We start from the raw sequence: 22,139 nt of genomic DNA, 5'->3' as shown, positions 1-22,139 counted from the left end.
TATATGCAGTCATACAAACACTCACCTATATACAATTTAATTTTCTCTGAAACCAGAGAAGAGGCATTTCTAAAAATGTCAGAGCTGAGGCTGTTCATGTTGCCCTCCCTGGATGAAGTTGTGTTTCCCTGTGAGTCCACCCCAAATGGTCACTCAGATTGTCCACCAGGGGCAGCCCTACCCCTCCCATACCAACCAAGGGCTCTATTAATATTTGGACAGGGCTGGCTTTACTGAGAAGGATGTGTGGAGGGACAGGAGACAAAGGACTGCAGGTGAGTGACACAAAGGTTTCCTTTGTTTTGAAGCCCTTAGAATTTGCTAAGATTTTGGTTTAGCTGAAAAGGAGAAAGAAAAAAACCCAACAAAGTAAGATGCAGGAAGACCAAAACAATGCAAAACATCACCTTGTGTTGCCTATCACCAGAAATGAGTCTCCGGCTCCCTCCCTCTCCCTGCAGGATCCTAGGATATCCTGCCCTCCCTCTCTCCTAAGCGGAGGTGCAGAGGAGAGGAAGATGCTCCTTTCTGCATCTCATCCACGAGGGATGTGGCTCAGCATTTTAAACTTTCACCTGTTCTTTTCCTGAGCACACTGAAGAGGACAATGATGAAGGTGATGGTAGCAATTAAACCCCCTACATATACTTGCAATCTCCTTTGCTCTGCAGAGGAAGAGGAGGTCCAGTGATGTTGGGTTGGCTGGAGCAGCTGAACAACCAGCGAGTTGTCACAGTTAAACTTCCCTAGCAACTGCGTGCATGCTCTTGTCAGGTACACAGATGTGACGTGACACAAGTGAGCCAAAGCCACACAGACCCAGGGCCAGTTATACTGGCTGGACTGATGTGTCATAACTTGTTAAACTGCAAGTATGGCTTGCTTTTCCCTGCTGTGTCAGGAGGAGGCACAGGAGCAATCTCCCATCAGCAAGGAGAGTGAGAACCCCAACAGCTCCAATGGGGGAAGCATTTTTGGCTATAGTTCTCTAGTAGCATCAGGCTTGAACTGAATATTGAGTCCAGCTGAGTGTCTAACTCCTTGGGCATGGCTGTTTTCTTGTGCCTCTCCAGTGGGGTCCAGCCCATTTGCTATAGACTTCTGTTACTCCACTTTCAGTCATAAAATCTCTGAAGGAAATGAGATATTTACTCCCTCAAAACTTCAGGGAGTGAAATAAAAGCTGAAGAAGTGAAAGGGAAAGGGGAAGAGTAGGACAGGGAGAATGGGTATGAGAGGACACCAGAAAGAAAGCATGGGGAACCAGGGAGATGTGGTGTGATTCAGAGGTTTTGATCCCTGTGGTGTGTAGACGAGATGTGAGGAGGTCTAGGCAGGATGGAGAACTTGCTCCTTTTCCCCTGACACCTACCTGGTGCCTTAAGATGAGCACTCACAGAGATGGGCTCTGCCAGGGCCAAGTGTGAAACAAGGCAGCTGTAGGTGGCTGGTGTCTGTACTGGGGCTGAGCTGATGCTAAGGTAGGAGGTGACACTGTAGGTGCCATCTCAGCTTTGCCAGTGGCTGGCGAAACATGCATTTGAGAGAGGAATTTTTGCACTGTTGCAGGTCAGAATAGTCATTACATATCTCTCAAATGACAGCACTGCTGGAATGACATGAACGCTTGGAGGCTCTGGAGGAGATAAGCAGATCTATTGATAGCCGAGTACAAAAGTCTGTCCACAAGGGAAAGAAGGTGAGCTGCCTCTGACAGTTGAATGTTGGGAGCGATGGGATAGGGTGCAGGGCAAAATTTCAGTGCCTGGGGACATGGGACTCCTGTTGCCCCCAGGCACTTCCATTCCTCTCTGGCCATATGCAGCTGGATGATGTGCTGGGCCTGGTGCAGCAGGGTGGACGCCAAACTGCTGTACATCCCTCATCTCCCATGCTCACTTCTTGTAGTCTGTGATACGCCAACCACATGGATTTTTGGCCACCTGATAGCCAGCAATGTTCCCTCCTTACTCATAGGAATCCTCTTCTTGTCCCAACTGCCACAGTGGGGTTGTGGGTGCAGGAGAAGACCTGGCCTGGCTGGCAGGGCTGGCAGCAGTTTCACTTTCACTCTGGCAAAGCTGAAGGGAAAAAAAACCCCAACACTTAAACCTGTTTACTCTTTCTGTACCAAGCAGGGGATCCTGGAGGCATAAGGGAAGTGGGGCACAACCAGCTAGGGTCGAGGAGTGCCCCTCCCCAACCTGTGACTGGGCAGTTTTTGCTGGGTCCTTCTTTAAGTCAATATTTTACCAGCCTTTCCCACCACACTTCTGCATGTGAGGTCATCTCCTCTGGCCCCACTGAGCAGCCTCTGGAAGCAGTCACCTTTCTGCCTACTTGCTTTTTAGAATACTTTGTGAAAGACTTGGAAGTTGAAGCTGGTTTCTTTCTTTCCCCCCACAGCTCCCCCACCCCCAAAAACCTTCTTCAGCTGGAAAGAACTCTGCAATGGAATGAGCCAGCTCCCCTTCAGCCCATCAGGTGTGTAGTGCTGCCACCAGTTGCCAATTCAGCCCTGGCTTTGCAGGAAAAAACATCATGGGGAAAAAGCCTAGCTGCAAGAAAGGGAATGGATGAGCTCTGATGGTATTTCAGCTACTGCCTTTTCCCTGTCTTTCAAACACACGGAGAGAAGATGGTTGCTTCTCTGCTGGTCTGTTTCCTCTCCTCACAGTAACACAACTCACCCTTGCTGTGGCTAGCTAAAATCGTGCATACACACCCGCAGGAAACCACGATAATGCCCAGCCACAGCTCTCCCAGTACAGCCTCCTGACATCCAGCTTGTGCTGGCCAGACACGGGTTTTTGATACAGACTTACCCTTTGCATCCCAGTCCCATTCTCACTCACCACGTCAGTCCTTCTTGGAAAAGCCTCACAAGGAATATTAATTCTTCCTGCAGAAGTTATGCTCAGGAGTCCTGAGCTGTCAGACGTGGCCAGCTGCTCTGACTAGCTCTCCCGCTGCCACTCCAGGGTAAGATCACACACCTAAGAGCACACCCTGTGAGCCCTTGCCTTCCCCTTCAGTCTGAGTCTGATGATCTCTGTTCCCCTGGACCTTCATGTGGCATTATCCATGCTCTCAGAAGGCACCCACATACTCATCTCAGCCAATGAAGCAGAGCTAAAGCATCTGTGCAACTCCTTCACCCCAGGCAAATGCATCAGCTGTGTCTGCAACAGGAAGGCTCCTTTCTCTCATTTGTTTATCTACCTGCTCCAGTAGAGCCCAAACTGCATTTCAGCAGCAGGTTTGCCCATTAGCTGTGTGTGCTGAGGGCTGGGGCAGGTCTGCAGCCCGTGCTGCGGCTGTGAAACGAGTTGTGGTTTGCTGCCTGCAGAGAGGCTCTGACACAGCAGTTGTGATGGACTTTGTTTTGCAGGGCTGTAAGCCACTCTTGGCAGGTCTCTGTAATCAAATCCTGCCACATGCCTACTAAAGCTGGGACTCTCTTGCAGTCTCCAGAGCTGCAATCCATTGTATGCTGGGTCAGCCTGGCTATAAGGAACAGCTCTGGTGAAAAGTTGTGCAGCTTACCAAGCTAGCTAGTAACTATAGCTTTACCATATGGGTGTCATGTTCAAGAGAGCCATTCAATGGTGCTATAGCTGCTGGGAGAGGGCTGTGCATCTGTTTTCCTACTCAGGGAGACGAAAACCAGTTAAATGACTATGTGATGACAGATAAGGAGGCATCAATGAGCAGGAGCCTAGACAACAAGGGGAAAGAATATACTCATTGTGATGAGAAAAGCAGCAGCAGACAATACTGGCAGCCAAAGGACAATCTAGTTCAGCAGGTGAGGCCAGAGTGGCAGATGCCTGTATACTACAGGGAATCTCAGGTGATGCTGTGGAATCACAGAAGTGATGGTGGGAGCAGACCTCCAGAGATCTCTGATTCAGCCTCTGGCTCAATCAGGTCACCAATGATTTTGTCCAACCAAGTCTGGAAACCCTCCAAGGGTGGAGATATTACCACCTTTCTGAGGACCTGTTCCAGTGATGCTTTTCTACTCTTCTGGTAAAAAAGTAATTCCTAAAGTTCAACCTGAACCTACCAGACCTTAACTTGTTGCCATTGCCCCTTGTTATATCACCTACTACTACTGAGAAAACTTTGGCTCCATTGTCTTTGTAACTACCTTCCAGACACTAGTAGGAAATAATATGCAGTGTAAATTAGCTATCATGCAAGTACAAGGAATATGGTGAATAACAGTCATCACTGGTATTAAAAATTCTGCTGTTCCGGAGTGGTAGAAAGGAAAACAAAAATAGTGCATTAGTCTCACATGAATGATATTACAGCTTGCCTAGATAAAACTCAGAAAGTTAAAAGAGCTTTTCTCTGGTGCAGCTCAGTGTCAGCCATGAACTGCTCAAGTTCATACCTGGATATGAAGGGAGAGAGCTAATATTAAAGGAGATAAACCCCAGTAAGAACTGTGCTGCCATGGAGAAACTAACTTCAGAGTTATGAACATTATGATAATCTCTCATGATCATAATGGGCCTCAGGCCTATGATTCTGAACATGACATGACAAATTCCTTCACAAAACCATCACTGAACCTACAAAAGATTTGTTAGTTGTAAATAGCAATTAAGTCATAGAGCAGGTGGTCATCAAAAATAAATTTAGAGTGTGTGATCATAATTTCCTTACGTATAAATTCAGTGGGAAGCTAAATAAGAATAGGCCTGCACTGCATATGCATGTTTTGTTTCAAAAGAAATTAAACCCCAAGGAATTAAGACTCTATAGCATGGACTGCAGCAGTAAGGAAACTGTATGTGAAAGATGCCCAGAATATTTGAGAGGAATGCACAATGTTTCTGGAATGTGCACCCTAAGTAAAGAAGCAAAAAACCCTCTGTAGCTACGTTGACGAACAGCCACAAAAGTGAAGGGAAAGGAGAAAACTTTTCTTCAAATGTTTGTAGATATAATGTAACATCAATCTGGAATATGTTTTTTTAAAAGAAAAGAAAGTTTTTCATCTAAGTAACTATACCAGGAAGGAGAAAGTGACTGCAAAGAAGATGGGGTCAAAACTAAATAAATATAATTATTTTGTCAAAATTAAATAAATATAAATAATAGTCTTCAGCCAGGAAAATGATAGCAAAGAGTGGATCAGAGGAAAGGACAGTAATGAATATGAGGGTACAGGAACTACCATATATGATTTAAAGGCAAAGCATACATTAATGTGATGAAACTAAGAAAACAAGCTAAGACTTGAATTTTAATGAATTTTTTTTTAAACCATAATAATTTTTATTCTTAAGAAAGCAACAAGGAGTTACAGAGTTTTGCAAAATAATAGGCACTGCTTAAACTTCGCCTCATCTGTGCTCAGTTTTGGGTGTTGGAAGCCCAGTAAAAAAATTCTTCCTTCAAACCAGACTTAGGATACATGTCAGTAGGTGACCTGCCCTTTCACCCCTTAAAAATTATCATCTGCCCCATGTTACTGTATAGCACTGACTGGGAATTTCCAGACCTTTTCTCAAAGAGAAGTGTTTATCCAGGAAATCTCTTGTTTTGGCAGCATACAGCAATATCAGCACTGATAACTGTGATTTTACTGAGGCCTCTCAGCTCATGTTTCAGTGATCTGCTGGCTGAATACTCTAACCTAGAACAGAGGCTGTGCCACAGAGTGAGGTCCACTGTATAAATTACAATTCAAAACACAATCTGCATTTCACTGAGTTCACGAGGCTCATCCAAATATCTTGTCAGTAGAAACCAAATAAAATAAAATAAAATATAAAATCTCCACTCCCTTTATGTCTCTGCTCTCCTAAACATCACTCTTATCCTCCGAGTGTCTGTTGAATTGCACTGTTTCCTCCTAAATCATTTGCAGCTCCATCACCTCTTCCATATCCCACTTCCCTTCATTCCTGTGCCCTTTTACCTGTCTCTGCTTGCCTCTTCTCATAACACCTACAATCAGGCAGGTCTCCTCTATCCAAACCCATCACCTTTTCTGTTTCCTGTCTTCTGTTGTCATGACTGTTTTTGCTCTACTCTGACACTTCTGATTTCCATGGTACCATAATTTCACTTCCCATTCTTCCAGTGAGAGAAAATGCTGCAAAACATGTCAGCCTGGAGTGTGCAGAGTATTGCTCTTGCCCTTCACAAGACTTGTGAGCAGCACAAGCAAGATCAAAGTCATGAAGATCCAGAATGTGGGGTCTGGACCAAAAGCAGCTTATATGCTTTGCTGGACTTGGATCCCATTTTCCAGTTCAGATCCCTCACAGCAATAGACCTATTTCAAAAAACACTAAATGCTCTGTTTCTCTTAATCAAATTCCTCAAGCTGAAATTCAGGAAGAGTTTTATCAGCCAAATTACAAACTTAAAATAGGACTTGCTGAACCCAAAATGAAGCATCTTACCTTTTAAATAAGCCAGCATTGTTCTCACCAAGGTAAACAGGACAAGCAAATTAATTTCCTTGCAGCTCCTAAAGCTTCTGCTGACTCTGCCAATGGATAGGACCATCAACACCGAGCTAGCTTTGCATGCACCCTCAGATTAATAAAACTGCATCCAACACCAGCCCACAGCTCTCCACTAGTGATAAGTGCGAGATGAAGTGAGAAGCTGACATTGGTCAGGTGGGTACACAGCAGTATAAGGGTGATCTCCACTTCTTTGTACAGCTTTGCCTATTCCAGGGTCAGGTTAACCAGAATAACCTGAAGATGATTGTGGATTTTCAGCTTTCACTTGATGTGCTAAAGGTTAGTTAGCCAAATTTATAGTTTACAGAAGTATACCTATATATTCACAGGGAAAAATGTGTTTCTTTCTGTGTGAATTAACATCCTCTGTCACTCCAGTGTATCCTATAGCAGTACCACAAGGAAAACGATCCAGTCTCCTAGATGTTCTATGTACACCCTGGCTGACCCCAAGAGATAGAGGTTGTGACATTCCTATCTCTGAACTCCTCCCTGAACCATCATATTTGCAAAGGTTGTGCCCTCCTTGTAGTCTGACTTGGGCACCTCCTGCATAGGGAAGAAGCAGAATCAGTGGCAATAAAGTTGGAACTGAAGTCATGCCATCTCCAGGAGCAGGGAGGTACAAGAACAAAACCCTCTGGAATTGACAGAAGAAGGTCAGGAGTGGAATAGAAGCGGTGCTTATGACACTGACAGTAAAGGTAAAAAGAGCCCAATTCATACCTAACATAAGCCACCATATCAGGGCAGCCAGGGGCAGCCACACCAGTTCACAGCATCCAAGTGGCTGATCATGTGAGAGATTGCTCATAGACTGAAATTTTTCATGGTCTCTTGTACAACCTTGAACACTGACTTACTCTGAGATCCTATTATTTTTTCTTCTTCTTCCCAAATTATCCATAATCTTAATCTTGACTTCATTTTCAAGTACGCAGCACAAATACTGACACTCATGTGTAAAGCTTTATGAGACTTTCCAGAAGGGATCTCTAGGGACAGAAAACAGGGTAACATTAAAAAAAAAAAAAAGGAACTGCTGCTACTTCTGCTCCTGGGACCAATCCACTGTCCCCACAACTCAGACAATATACCCCTGAGTGTGTCTGGAGAAGAAAAACATCCTCGTATGGTTAAAAATCTCACAGGGACCACTTAAGCTGTAAGTGTATACAAGGACTAGCTGCACTCAGCATGGTTTCAGTCACCATGCAATTCATGTCTTTGATTACCAAGCACTCAGCTCAGGTTCATCAGCAACCTCTGTGGATAAGAGAGAGCTCCTTCTTGCATAGCCGACTCATCCCAGATGCACCAAGACCAGGGATGGCAAGTGTGGTGTGTGCCCATCCACCTGAGCCAGTTTTCACTTGGCCAGCCCAGGTGAGGAGAGCAGTGGTCCAAGCCAGCAGATATCCCAGCTCCCAGCGAGGTTCTTCTGCCTGAGACAGTAAGATGAAAGTCAGATCTCATGTCCTGAACTTGCACTTCTGGCTACGAATCAGAATAAAGGGGTGTGAGTCAGCGCCACTGTGGCTGTGCAGTGGCTGTAAGCTGTTGTTAAGCTGTTGAAAAAGTTCATGGCCATTTCAGAGGAATCCCACCTACCACCACACCTATGGCATTTCTCTCTAGTGCCACTGAAATGGGTTTAAATGGTGTAATGAGACAGACACTGCTGGTAACATGCCTGCTTTCTCTCATCTGTTGCCTCAACAAGCCCATTCTGTTTTTAAGTTAGTGTATTTATTAAAAAATAAACCAAATCTTAACCACTCTTCTGCGCTGTAAAGCAAGCATTATCTGTACTGTTACTGAATGGGTTGCTGAGTGTCTGTTCTTTTACGGAAAAGAATAGTATTTCTTTGACATATGGTTTACAATTGCTTACAATTAGAATTTGCAACTTACAACTGCAAAATTGCAAATTCCTCAGTTCTCACTGGAGTTCTAAAAAATTCCCTTAATTTTGGTGTGTCCTTTTCTTTTGCCCATGCCTCAGAACAGGTTACAAGTCCCTAGGTCTGGCAGGCAGAAGGGCATCTATCTGTGCTCCTAGAGCTTGGCTTTACAGATGGAAACAAAGTGTTCCAGACCTAGTCAAGCCAAGCACATTAACTGCTCTCGCTTCTCTCAGGCACATGCTACAGGAGCAGCAGCCTGCCTTCGAGGTTACAAAGATGCCGTTTTCAAACAAGATCCCTATTGCTTTCTTCAAGATGCTGTATTAAGCAAGGAACAGAAACATAAACAGAAAGCATGTGATGTTAGTGAGCAGTGGATGACATTTCAACAATTAAATTAATGCAGGGAAAAAAAAAAGCAGGATATTTCAAACACAGCTAGGGAGACGAAAAGTTTTGTACATCCAAAGGAAAGTTGGAAGCAACAGTCTTTACACTTGAATTCCCAAATCCTTATCTGAAGATGCCTGAAGGGAGCATGGCAGAGGGCAAGCAGGTTGTTCAGACTCTGTGCTTGAAAGTAGAAACCAAAGTCTTTCGAGTCTGTTCTCGAGATTCAGACATGCCCGTCAGCAGCACGGGATCCGTCCTGTGCTCCACTTGGTAGAAGGGACAATTCTTCAAGTGTTCTGACATGCACATGACATCACTGCGCTGCCATTTGTGAACTCTGGAGAAGAGGCTGCTGAACTGCCAGATCTAATATGGGAAAGGGAAAGAAATTAGGGAGAGAAAATGGGGATGGTGGTAAAAACAGAAGCAGATTTTAATTATCTATACATGCTCACAGTGGGTGTGCATTACTCATACTGGACAGGCTAGTGAACATCTGATTGTGCAGGCCTGGCATAAACAAACATGGGGTCTGTATTGTTATGTATCTCATAGTTGCTGGTTTTTTCTGCTTTAGTCATCACCTGCCATTTTTAATGGAGAAGTCACTGACACCATGATTTTCATGGTGTCAATCCAGTGCAGAGCATGAGGAAATTGAGGACACCTGACCACTGCACCTCTACAGAAAACTCCATCACATGTGTGGTGTGATCCAAGATGTTTATAAAGCAAAGTGACCGCAGCATGCTTATGTGATATGTGTCTCAAAGAAACCTGACAATATAAAGACCTTCCAAAGCACCTCTTGGCAACTACAAAGCAATTACCATTACAACACTGTTATTATTCACCCCACTCCAGAAAACTCTGGGAAATATAAGGTTAAAGTTATTACTAGAGGACATACAAACTTGTAGAAAATAGAAATGTGCAGTTCAACTTGTTTGAACTTCTTGTTTGCAGTGATACCACGCACCACTTAGTGATATACTAGCATGTAGTGATACGACCACCATTAAGTGACTTTAATATTTGCTGTATACCATTAAATCAAATTAATTTTTAAAGATTTCTTCTCCATAAAAATGTTTCTTCCTCAGGAAGAAGGATAATATATGGATGTGCCGTGCTGAAGATTGCCTGACCCTGCCCTAGTTCAAAGTAATAATAGCTATGATACACAGTAGTCAAGACATTTGGAATTACAAACAATGTTTTCAAGCAGAGTCTGTGCATTGGAAACAAGATTACTGTGTGGTCAGTACAGACAGCTAACATGAAAAGGGTTAGAGAGTCCTTAAATTCAATGCTGCTGGTTTGAAATTGTACTACAATAACTAAAGTTACTTGCTCTATGATTGGGTGGCTAGAATGTCTTCCTTTTACTGAAGGAAGCCACATCCTCCAGTAAATTATTTCAGTGGCTAATTCCTGGTTTGGATTGGGCTAATTCAACTTGCAGCCACCAACACTTCGTTATACAGATTTTTGAACTCACCATGCTTCATGTTTCCTCTTCAAAGAGAGTACTTTATCTTAATAAGAAGTCACGAACTGCTATGCTACCATTTGATAAGAATCAAGAATTAGAGATCTACAGGGCTCTGCTTGAAAGCCAGGTCCTTAGATAATTTCTGGGAGTCTCTCCTGGATCTCTAAATTCTTATTCCTAGATCTCTATCTTGTCTGCTTGGTCAAGCTGAAGTGCATCATGCTACTCTTTCAGTTTTATGCAATGGTGGACTTGACAGTGTTAGGTTAATGGCTGGACTCAATGATCTCAGAGGTCTTTTCCAACTTAAATGTTTCTATCACTATACAATTTGATGTTAGAACAGCCGCAAGGCTATCAGCTAGAAAAAACCCCCTGTAATAACTAATGTTCAACTAGGACTTAGACTGAGTTGTGTTTATGTATTTCTTCCTAAACAACCTAAACAGCCAATAAGGGTAGCAATTTTCCAGTACAAACAGTGGGAGACCAGCTTTGCAGAAGGTGGTTCCCTATACCTATGCTGCTCCCTCACTCATGGTAATCCTATAAACAACTAACCAAACCTTGGGGTTTGATGTGAATGCCTGAGCCCCTTTCACAGCCATCTCTCCTTGTTCTTTACCTTTTTGGCATTCTAAAGCATTTTGACATACCTAGATTGGCTTGTAAAGAATAAAAAAAGTATGAACATCAAGTTCTTCCAAAATCCATTGGTAATGCTTAAATATCAGGAATTCTTAGTTCCCAGTGCCTAAAAATGGTGCACATGCAAATGAGTTACTCAAGACAAGCTTGGGTGGGGACTTTCTGCCAGTCAGAAGATGTCTAGTTACACCTTCCTGCCTTTGCTAGATGTGCTGCACTTTCCAGCCCTGCCCCTGACAACAAACCCTTGTGCAAATTCACAACCTCATGAACCTTCCCCACATCTGCATGCTTATCTGCAGCTTTTCTCGCTATTCTTATGTTTATCTGATGAGAACTCTTGTCTTTTTTTCCCAGTGTCACAGTCACTTGCCTTTTTGCGAGCTTTCCACGAAGTACCACCATGGGAATATCTTTTTTTCTCCCAGACCAGCAGGACCATTCCCCTCTCTTGAAGAAGAGTGGCACAGATGTCCCTCATGAGCACTGACACTTGTGATAGTTGAGATAAACTGAAGCTGTCCAGAAATCCCGCAATGTACTTGAGCACTTCCACTGGGAGGCTGCTCAGCAAGTCCTTACTTCTTCCTCGATGATCCACTGTGAAATTGCACTTTCCTGGTTCAGCAAGAAGGGTGTCCACCTCTGGCTTAATAGCAAATGTCTTGAGAGGCTTGCTGTATATAACCTTGGCCTTAAGTCCATCAGGGCGGAAGTGATTTTGAACAAAAGGACATCCCAGGTAGGCCAGTGGGCAGCGATGCTGGAACCATCCATCCAGACATGACTGGATATCAGCGTGCACATTCTTGAAGTGGGATGGGAACTCATCTCTCCTGAAGAAATGACTGCAAGTGAACGTGAAAGCCGAACTGCTTTTGTTGTGTCTTCTGGTTACGCAATCAGTGTAGAGCTCCATGTGGAGTTCTTGTGGGCTTTCTTCATCCAGAACATCTGCTAGAACAGCATTGGAGGAGAAGGGCTCCAAAGAAAAGCTGTATGTCTGTGTTGCAAAATCCACAAAGAGTCCATCGATACCCCTTGCTTCAGAGATCTCATGGCCTTTCAGCTCTTTTTCCAGAGCACACAGCAGTGTGGCTTCAACTATATTTGTCTTAGGTAGTTCTTCTATGTTTATTCCCAGTTCTGAGGTATCCACTGACTTGTCTGAAGTTGGCATCTTGTGGCCCAGTGCATCTCCTAGTCGTGCTCTTTTGCCACAGTAACTAACTGGCACTTTGAAGGTGTAAACAGTCTTCACCTCCTGGGCTTCCAAGTTCCCATAGACAAAGTCTTTTTCTTTGGGAGTGCAAGCAGCCATCTGGCCAAAGCGGATGAGCATTCCACCATGATGTACCAAATACATGTTGTAATCACCTACACCAACTTCCTTCTTCAGCCTCTCCAGGACCCCGTCTTGCCAGGGAGCCATTCCTTTCAGTTCTCTACCTGGTGTTACTTGTTCAGGTTTTTGGTCCTTTGCCTCTTCTGCACCATCAGGTCCTTCCTTTGCCTTCTCTGTGGAGCTGGCAGCATGAGAGGCTGGTGCTGTCTTCTTGGAAGCCTCCTCTGTCTTTTGTCCTGTGCTGGCTGCTGAGCCCACAACCTGGCAAGCCAGGAGCTCTTTGCTGAAAATGTTCTCCCAGGTTTTGTAACTTCCCAGGTCCATTCCCTCTTTGTCCTTTGCCAGCTCTTCACGCTCACGTTGGCTGAGCTCCGGCAACTGGTCTTTGCCCTCTTGGGAACCACAAGCGACTCCCCCCACAGCACCTGCTTCACCACCCGTGGCTTCATCCAAAAGCTCTTCCACTTCATCCTTTTTCCTCCACTCTGGAAACAATTCAGCTATTTTCAAAGTCCTGAAAAGTACCTTCTGGTCTCTGAGTGCCAAGGCTGTGTCCAGACACTCTTCATTTAAGGTCTCCTTCATAATATTCTTGTGGAGGGTGGTGTCTGAATCCACGTTTGGCCAGCGATTCCACTCCATCGAGCAGCAGACAACACTGGCTGGACAGACCTGGAGGTGCTTCCCCAGCTTAAAGCGGGCCATGGAAAAAGGGCAGCCATAAGCTGAGTTGAGGCAGGAGACCTGCTCAAAGGGACAGAGCAACTGGTGCTCCTCCTCCTTGCACATGTGGAAGGTGGCCCCGCAGTGAAGGCGGCAGCTGATCACCATGCAGGAGACGGAGATCTCAATTGGTGCGCGGCAGTGCCGGCTGAAACATCTCTCACAGTGTCTGTGCTGCCCAGGGGGAGCTTTCTGGGCCCGGTGCTGTGTGTAGCAAAGACAAGACAAGAGTTATTGCCTGAAGGAGCAAAGATGGCCACAGACCCTCCATGCTCGTCCTTGGTTTCTACACATTAGGTGCTCACATGCACTCCTAGCAGGAATAAGGTTGTGGGCAAATGACTGCCAGCTCTGTACAGTCACATATCAGCTCTGATCCCCACAGTACAGTGTGGCCTGGTAGCAGCACAGATATAGATAAGGTCCTCACTTGTTAGCCCAAGCAGTCAGGGTTTGGGAGCGAGTGGTTTTCTATCCCAGTGTTTACACTGGGTCTTTCTAAACCAAGCTGCTGAAATCAAGATTGCCAGAGGCACAGTGAAGGAGCATTCCACTTCCTCAACATTGAGTAGGAAAAATTACATTCCTTTTTCCTCTCTCCCACAAAAACATGAATGTTGCACAAATGAACCTCCCTTTGCTCTACACCAGCAAGGTTGAGAGTGAGAATTATCTTCAGGATACCATTCCCAGTGCGGAAAACAGCCTGGGTAAACGCTAATTTGCCTAGGCTTCTTTACTCTGCTTTCCTGGTTTACCTTCACGCCCCTTGATGATGCCTGCATGTTGTGGAACAGAGACTGCAGGGAACTTTCCTTCAAGCAGGTTATTTGCTACTTCTACTTTATTCAAAACCTGGAATAAAGTGATGCCTTGGTGTGAGTTTTGGAGTGAAGCTCCAGAGTGTAATGGAGGCTTGTTGCAAGGTTATACTCACTCCAATAAATCCATTTTCTTTTTTTTTTTTTTTTACAAACTGTCTTTCACCTTTCTTCCCTTTGCTGCCATCAGTGAATGCTGATAGGAGGAAGGAGAAGATGGCAGGTATGGTTTATTCCATGCTCCTCTCCATACCACCCTGTGCAGACAGGGCAAATGGGGAGCGACAAAGGTCTAATCTCGACAGGGCTTTTCCCTTCATACGACGGTGCAGGGGAGGCCAGCCTGCTCATGTTTTTCACATGGTGTCTCTTTGAGAAAGAATCCATTTTTCTCCCTTTGGGATTTGTTTTAGATCATGATCATATAAAAACTGGTCACCACTGCTCTGCTTTCTCTAGTTCACCTTATGTACTTCTGACAAGTCAGTGTCAAACACTGCCTGGTAGGTGACCCTAAGCTGATCACATTTTAGATCCATTTTATGAGGGTGTTAGTGACACCACAAGGGGCCAGAAAACAGAAAAAGAGGTCCCAGGCAACAAGAATAAATAATACTAATCTCTGTTTCATAAATTCAGCTGCCACCAGGCAGCTCCATGAATTTAAAATTTGCAACCAACAGACTGGATTAAAAGAACAAGTTGATGTGCCAAACCAAATGTTTCAGAAATTTAAACGAGTTTATTATATAATTAATATATGTTATATATATTATTTACATGTATTAATTAAATGTTGTCTTAAGGAAGACTGAATTTCTGTTCTCACACTTTCATAATAATGTGGCTTCAAGTATAATCTTTTTCTCTCTTCCCCTTAAAAACCTTTTCCTGATGTCCAACAGCAAAAAGCAGAAGTAAAAGAACATGATAAAAGGTTATCACTACCAGATTACTATGTTTGTGTCACAATGAACCACTGGCTTCAGTTTAATTATTGCATTTCTCATTCTTCCCCGGTCAATTAAATCAGTTTAATGTAAAAATAATGCACTTACAAGACCTCCTTCAAAAAGATCTCAGTTCCCCTTGCTCATAATATATCTACTCTTGCAATAATTCCAGATAATAGCTGTTAATCCTTCCTACAAATGGAAAACCAGTCCAACAGTCCAGCACAGTCCAACAGTAAGTGAATGGAGATGGTGGTTATCATGAGGCATGCCTCCTGTTGTACAAAATTCAAGAACATATGAAATGAAATTCTGGGTCAAACCAGAGGTCCATCCAGCCCTGAAGTTTTCTTCAACAATGTCTGTAAGAGATGTTGTTTAGAGGGTCCTTTCCCCTCACACACAGTTGTTGGATTATAGAACCAGAGGCTGCTCAGTCACTGCTTAGAGCTACTTCCCTGGATATCTTCAACAGGGTATTAGTAACTTGGCCCAAAGAAGAGCAGCTGCAAGCAGCAAACTCCTGACTTCTAACCTCCTGCTCCTTGCTGTAAGGGCTGCATTCCACCTTGATTCAGCCCACCGTGAATCTTTGTGGAAGCGGAAAAGCTAATTATAAGGAGGAACTGGAGTTGTTTTCAAATAGGACAGAGGGTGCTGTTCTTTCTTTGTGAAAATGGGAAAAAGATTTTTGACAAGTCTTCCCACCACATCTTCTATGCAGTAGGAACTACCATAGGCTCAACAGACTTTTGTTTGGCTCTGAGAAAAAACAGATATTTGTAGCAAAATAATTAAGACTTTGGGTTCTTTTTAGCTAAGATTAAAGAGAACACAGTAGTGTTTACCTAGGTGTGAGTGCTTTTGCAGCCCCAGGCTTAAGTGACCTAGCCCTTAGGAGAGCTGTGCTGCAGAGGAGATGGGCTCAGGCTCAAGGAGAAGAGATGCTATGTGAAGCTGCTCCCCCTCTTTCATGAAGGTACTGTCTTAACTTGCTCTCTTTCACACTTCCACACCCTGGCAATGGAAGTCACAAGAAACATTGGAGAAGGAAAGATGTCTGGTAAAGGCAATGCTCCTGGGATCCTGCACTAAAGACCACACACTCGTGTTTGAATTTGACTTGTATTAATTGCTCAACACAACTTTGTTCCATCTTTTGCAATTTCCAGTGCTGATCAATGCCTGCTTACAGCTCCTAGTGAATCAACCCCATTCCCTCTTGGCCCTGCAGGATAAAGGAACACACCCTTGGTGGTCCCTTTACTCAGAGACTTACACTCTGAAGTATAAGGCTCAGGTACCTTCACCTTTGCATGGAAAGAGCTCCAGACAGTGATGCAGAAAACAGTATTTTGTAACTGCCCATTATAACAACCCTGCCCTGTCTTGGGAAGCACTGGCTTCTGCACAGGGGTGACACCAGAGTGCAGGCCAGGGTGGCCTCAGCCACATCCAGCCCTTAAATACACGTGGTTCAGGGTGGCATCTGTCCTGATTTAGGCTGTTTGTTACACCTACATTTATGTGGCTCAGAGAAGCAGGAGACACAGATAGATTTATTTCATATTGGCAGCATCCTTGCTGCTCTCATTCTTGTAGCATTTTGCTGCAAATATAATCTCTAAAAATAGTCCCAGTCATGACTTGCATAAGGTCAGAGGAAGGCTGGCTACATTACACTGCAATAAAAACACGAATGTATTGTGTGAACAATACTTTCCACTGCAAAAGTAACTCTTGGGGAGAAATAACTGATAAATAAAACTACATCAAAGGTACAGGCCTTATTGTTCTCCAAAACACAGAAAGGACTGATTGCAAAGTTTCTGGAGAGGAGCCTGCTTTCACATTGCTGTATGCTGAAAGAAACCCCATCTGAATCACATGTAGAGAAAGAAAATACATGCTTTGTTTATGAAAAGTGACCATATCAGAGCATTCAGATGCAGAGTCAGTCTTCGTCATTATTCAGGTATTTTTTTAATTGAGTTTACCTCATCTCTAACTTGCATATGCTGTTCTTTTCAGACAAAATATGTCTATGTCTCTCTTCTCATTGTTAAATCTGTGAAGCTAGAGGACAGGAGGAAGGGACAGAGAATTTTTTCCTGATATTTATCAGGGTTTGAATGCTGCTTCTATTCTGACGTGCCGATAATCAGGAGCTTTGTATTTTTATTGATGATCTAGTTAGCTCTGTGATTTAGTTGATGGTATTAGTGTCAGCACACAAGCTACAACTTTCAGAACCCTCAGCAGAAAGTTTACAAATGTTTTCCTCGTAAGTTTGATACATAACATCCAGAGGCAGGTGACACACAGATATGTAAGGTGATGAAACGTTTCTCTAAAGATGTACACTTCTTGTTTCCCTGCAACTTGCAAAATCTTTTAAGATCTGGGTTAGAAAAAAAAATAGCAAACCAGAAATGCTAACTTCAATCATGTTCAAGCTACTGTGCAAGAAAGGATGCAAATTACAGTCCACAGTCTGTCCACTTCGGTAAATCTTTATTTTTAGACTGTCAAGACAGCAAATCAAGTAAGGCTTAAAAATATACAGCTGCTATTTTAACTGCAGCTATGTTTGTGTCTGGAGCAGATCTGTTCAGTGACAATAACTGACAGTTTATAAACCAATTACGATTTATTTTCAGGAAATATACATTTAATTCAGTTGCAGCCAATTAGCCAAAATAATACAAGTGTTTTCTTATTTGGTATGTGCTGTATGTGACTGATCATTTGACATACTAAGGTCATACATCATACCTGAGCTCTTTGCACAGAATCAAGGGATACCTCCCATTCAGAAGAAACATGAAAAAGGGCCACTCAGAAACCCCAGATAATGACCCTAATGAGTGCCTCTGAGATGAGATTGTGAACAAACTTAAAACAATCTTGTTAAAATTTACAACAGGATAACGAGCTCTTAAAAAATCTCAGGAAAATTTGCATCCAAATGCTGGAGCCAAGAATGATAAAGTTATATATAATGCTACGACAGAAGGAATGTGAATGCTTTTGTTGAATTTATAGGCAGATAGGTGATGTTCTCTATTTCTTTTAATCCTTGTTACCGAGTATATAATGTTTATCTAATTTTTATCATATTGAAATCTCGAGGTAAATAATTAATTAATAAAAGAGTTATTAATTTTCTTACAGGGTTTTTCAGTATATTTAATATCTTAGATCTGAGAGGGTTCACAATCAATAAAGAATTTATCTTTGCAGTACTAGAGGTGCCCTTAAGGTTGAAAGATACTGTTGCTTCTATTTGGCAAATATACAAATAAAGAATAGAAATATGAAAATAACTAATATTTTATATAAATTTATATAATATTATATATATAAAATATTTTATATAAATAACTATACATGCCAATCATGGAGATGTTCAGGTTCTGATGTTTCACTTGCAGCTGATGCATCCTGCACAAAAACCCTGGCAGAGCCTGCTGCAGAATTACATTTTCTAGGACACCATCTAAGTCTCCTTAAACTAGACATTTTCCTTTCGTGCACCATTCTTCCTCAGTCACTACTTCTTAACAACCTGGGCAAGAAATCAGACTTGGGTCTCCTTTGCTAAACAGATACTTTTATTTTTTAGAGCTGAGGATGAAAACACTATGATTTCACAGAATATTCTGAGTTGGAAGGGACTCACAAGGATCATTGAGTCCAACTCTTAAGTCATGGCCCACATGGGGATCAAACCCACAACCTTGGTGTTATCAGCACTATGCTCTAACCAACTGCACTGCCCTTTGGAAACCATACTGTACTGCATTTGTACAGGAGCCTAGGTCCTCTTAAGTCCTGTTCTTTGATACAAAATAAAAAGCAAATCCAAGCATGCCACCACCTGGAATCACAGTGACCCCTAAGTAAGTCAAACCCCACCCCTCAACACCGACAGCAGGGACAGCCTGGGTGACCGCCTTGGCATTAGGCATAGCAGGTCACTGTCCTTCTGGCACACCTGCTCTGCAGTTGCCATTTGGACTGATCTTGCACATGCATGTTGCCAGCCAAGATTTAAATGAGTCAGGCAGTGAATATGGTACAGCTCAGGGTAGGTGGAAAGAGAGAATAAAAGGTATAGATGAAATTGTGATCAACAGTGTTAATAACCCTCTAGTGAGCATGAGCAAACTCTAGTTTTGAGGTGACCTTGAAAAAGTTCACATGGATTTTACAGAGGCACTTTGATTCCAGGGCAATCCTGGTGAACCTCAAATCCTCAGTATAAGACGTGAGGAGGGAAAAGGTTTCCCAGGAGACAACTGACCTGTTAGATAAACCCAAAGGTGGAAGAATGGTGGTGACAATTATGGAGATACTCCCTCTATTTTTTAGCTGGGGATCATCTGGCTGAGGCTGTGATGTTTCATGGCAATAGCCACTAGTTCAGACTTACTGAACAGGTTGGAATTAGTTTTTACTGAAAAAAACACTTTAAAATTTCAAGGATGGAGTAAGTCCACAGTATAGTCCATCAGTTGGGCAAAGACTTCAATCTATGTTCCTTGCTTTTCTTCCAGAGCACACCCGCTACTCAGGTTCTCACAGCAACACATGCAGGACATGCAGGACCATGGAGCTCAAGAGAAGCTGTTACACCATCAGGCCTCCTCCCCACCTGGAAAATCTGTGCTGCACACAGGCACCAAAACTTGCTCGTGCAATTTCTGTTTGGTGAAATGCACCAGCGCTGGTACAGGAAAAACAGGGGAGAGTTTGGAGTAGTGAGGCACAGATAACACAGGGCACTGCTGGTGGAAACCTCACCCTGCACTCCCCACTGTGAGACCTGGATCAGCAATATTTCGTGCTCCTCCCTACTTGGTGCAATGTAGCCATAGCTCAGCTAAGACAAACCCACTCAAAAATTTCAGGTGCTGAAGTGGTCCCCTGAGCTGGTGGCATGGTGCAGGGTAGCCCAGAATCAGCATCTTGTGCTGGGCATGTTGGGGAGTGATGTGGGAGACAGACAGGACAGGAGGCTGTAACATGGAGCTGCTCTGCTGCTCCTTGGGCATGGGAGGGGGCCCTGTGCTGTCCTTGGTAGACACATGAGTCAGGTAAACTCTTACTTTGCATCAGTAACTGGGAAGTCAGTTTGGTCTTGGTTTGAGTTGAGCAAGTGCTTTAAAACAGTAGGTTCCAGTCTAGTTGCAGTTTGAGGGAAAAAAAGGAATGGCCCAAACCATGGGTTTTTCTCCTTTGGCTCAGGTTCTATTTTACACTCCAGTAACAATCTCATTAACATACTTTTCTGAAAACTTACTGAGACAATCTAGTGAATGGCTTTAAGCAAAACATAAGGCAGCCCAAGGCAGGTGCTCAGTTCAGAGAATTTCAGAGCTATTGGTTAAGGTGTAAGTCATAAAAAAAACATAAAAGAGATTCATGAATAAAAATTGTTAAGCAGCCACAAGACTAAATGGTACAGTAGTACCTGTAACCCTTGTAATTCTTACTTCACCATTCATTCAGTCTGGATTGCCAACATAAAGTTTGCAGCCTGAGTCTACAAAACTCATTAGATTTTAAGTCTGAGCATTTTTGCCACAAGATTGCTCTTGCCTTTCCCCTGACCCTTACTGTATCTCCTTGTCTTACTTCTCTTCAGAGTTTCCTGAAAATTACAGAGACTGAATTTTTGATTTATCATCTGACCCGCTGCTGAAGCTCCCATGTTACAATCAGCATCTTAGTTTTTAAAACCCTGGATACAGTACTGCAAACTACAGCTAATTCACTGAATATATTATGGAGGGGTTTTTTTTAGAGTAGTATGTCGCAAAAGTGTTCACAGTTACCAGTTGCCTCTGTTTTAGGGTGTCATTTAAGACATCTCATGGTTATTCTACTTCATCCTAATTACTAAGGCTGTTTTGAAGATGTCTTGATTTTCACAGCTCAATAGAGTAACCATTACACTGCATAAGGTCTGTCCAGTAAAAACTCCAACTCTATTTAAAAAAACCTTACCTTGATCATAGAGCCCCTGTGTGTGTACCAAACACTTGCTCTCCTGGTTGTGCTCAGCTGGGCTGAAGTGAGGTGGGTGAGGGAGAACTGCAAGCAAAGAAAGAGAAGAGAACAGAAGGACACGGAGCAAGCCCAGGCAGAAACATCAAGTAGTTTTGAGATGTTAAAAATAAAACCTGTGCATGTGACCATGTAGCTCAGCTTACAGAGCAGTCTCTTTCACTGTATTTGTTAACACTGTCAGTTCTGGAGTGGTATTTCACAGACAAGATGAGAGGCAGAAGCAATAATACTCTGTGCCCCCTGTAAGAGAGGAGATCAAAACCCTTCCCAGAGCCATGTATCAGCTCCTTGCTGCTCTCTGATGGTGGTTTTCCCTTTACAACTTAATTCCCCTTGGTGCTCACACCAGTTTGTGGTTTCTGCTGTCGGAATTGTCACCCCATTTTCACCAGATTCAGCAGGTGGTGCAAACGGCAATGGCGGGTTTCCAATCTGCCCACCAAACAGGGTGGACAGAAAAGAGAGCAGGAACGTCCCAGAGCTGAGCAGTCAGGTAGATCTGCTTGCCCACCTCCTGGGGACCCCCAGGAGACTCCCCAGCTCATCCCTCCACTGCACAGGGAAAAGGTTCCACCAGCCACCAAGGGCAAGCCTCAGGGAACAGCTCCCAGTGTCACCCTTCCTCAGCCAAAGCTGGGGAAGCAAAGGAGCAAAGGAAAGCAGTTGTGTTTTACTGCCAGCATGGACCCACAAAAGCATTTCGTGGTGAGTTTTATGGTGAGCATTTCATACTGATAGTGAGTACAGACAAACAGCTACTGTGTGTCAGTGAGGTTCAGGGGTGCAGATGGGGCAGGCACTGCTTCTCCCTGGTGGGTGCTCACCTCATCTGGCTGCAGACACCTCTTGTGACCCTGCTGCCATACGTGGCCACCTTTCACCACCTCAGAAACACAGAACTACCCCTTTTGGCTGTGGCGGCTCTGAGATCCTAAGTCCCGATGAACTTGTTACTTTGCCTTATCTTTCTCTTTCCCTATCTGTGATTCCCCAGTGACTCTCATAGTTTGAAACAGTCCAGGCAACTGTTTTCATTTTTAGGGCTGAACAAAATGTCAGTGGGTGACAACCAAGGCTTGCTGGTGCCAATCGCAATTTAGTAGTGCTAAATATGGTTAGCAGTCTGGCTCCGTGGCCTTTTTTAGAAAGGGCTGTATTATCGTGATACCATTTTCTGGCATCCCACTGCACTGTGGAAAATGAGAGCCCGTAGTAGTATGCCTAAACCCAAATTTCACCCAATCACAATGTGATCGCTGATCTGTTTACTCTGTCCACTCCC

At 43.7% G+C, this 22,139-nt stretch overlaps 1 protein-coding gene across 1 annotated transcript; it reads right to left on the bottom strand.

Annotated features, from left to right (window-relative positions):
• Positions 1–5,258: 5,258 nt before the first annotated feature.
• FBXO40 (F-box protein 40) lies at positions 5,259–21,196 on the bottom strand. The gene is made up of 3 exons (XM_018074516.2): positions 20,795–21,196; positions 11,314–13,212; positions 5,259–9,163 (listed from the first exon to the last, which is right to left on the bottom strand). The coding sequence occupies exons 1-3, from the start codon at positions 20,984–20,986 to the stop codon at positions 8,966–8,968; spliced, it is 2,289 nt and encodes a 762-aa protein (XP_017930005.1). The 5' UTR covers positions 20,987–21,196; the 3' UTR covers positions 5,259–8,965.
• Between the last annotated feature and the right edge of the window lie 943 nt (positions 21,197–22,139).

Source organism: Manacus vitellinus, unplaced genomic scaffold (assembly GCF_001715985.3).
Source record: "Manacus vitellinus isolate BGI_N305 unplaced genomic scaffold, ASM171598v3 scaffold_28_pilon, whole genome shotgun sequence".
NCBI lineage: Eukaryota > Metazoa > Chordata > Aves > Passeriformes > Pipridae > Manacus > Manacus vitellinus.
Note: the sequence above shows the minus strand (reverse complement) of the source record. Positions and strands in the feature narration are given on the sequence as shown.

What these genes read in the sequence shown, in the direction of transcription:
- FBXO40 (XM_018074516.2), bottom strand. Translation starts at nt 20,986, where the DNA reads ATGGTCACATGCACAGGTTTTATTTTTAACATCTCAAAACTACTTGAT. An exon ending in ACAGGGGCTCTATGATCAAG is followed by an intron (nt 13,213 to 20,794) that starts GTAAGGTTTTTT and finishes TGCTACACACAG; the next exon opens with CACCGGGCCCAGAAAGCTCC. An exon ending in CGTGGAAAGCTCGCAAAAAG is followed by an intron (nt 9,164 to 11,313) that starts GCAAGTGACTGT and finishes TTCCCATATTAG; the next exon opens with ATCTGGCAGTTCAGCAGCCT.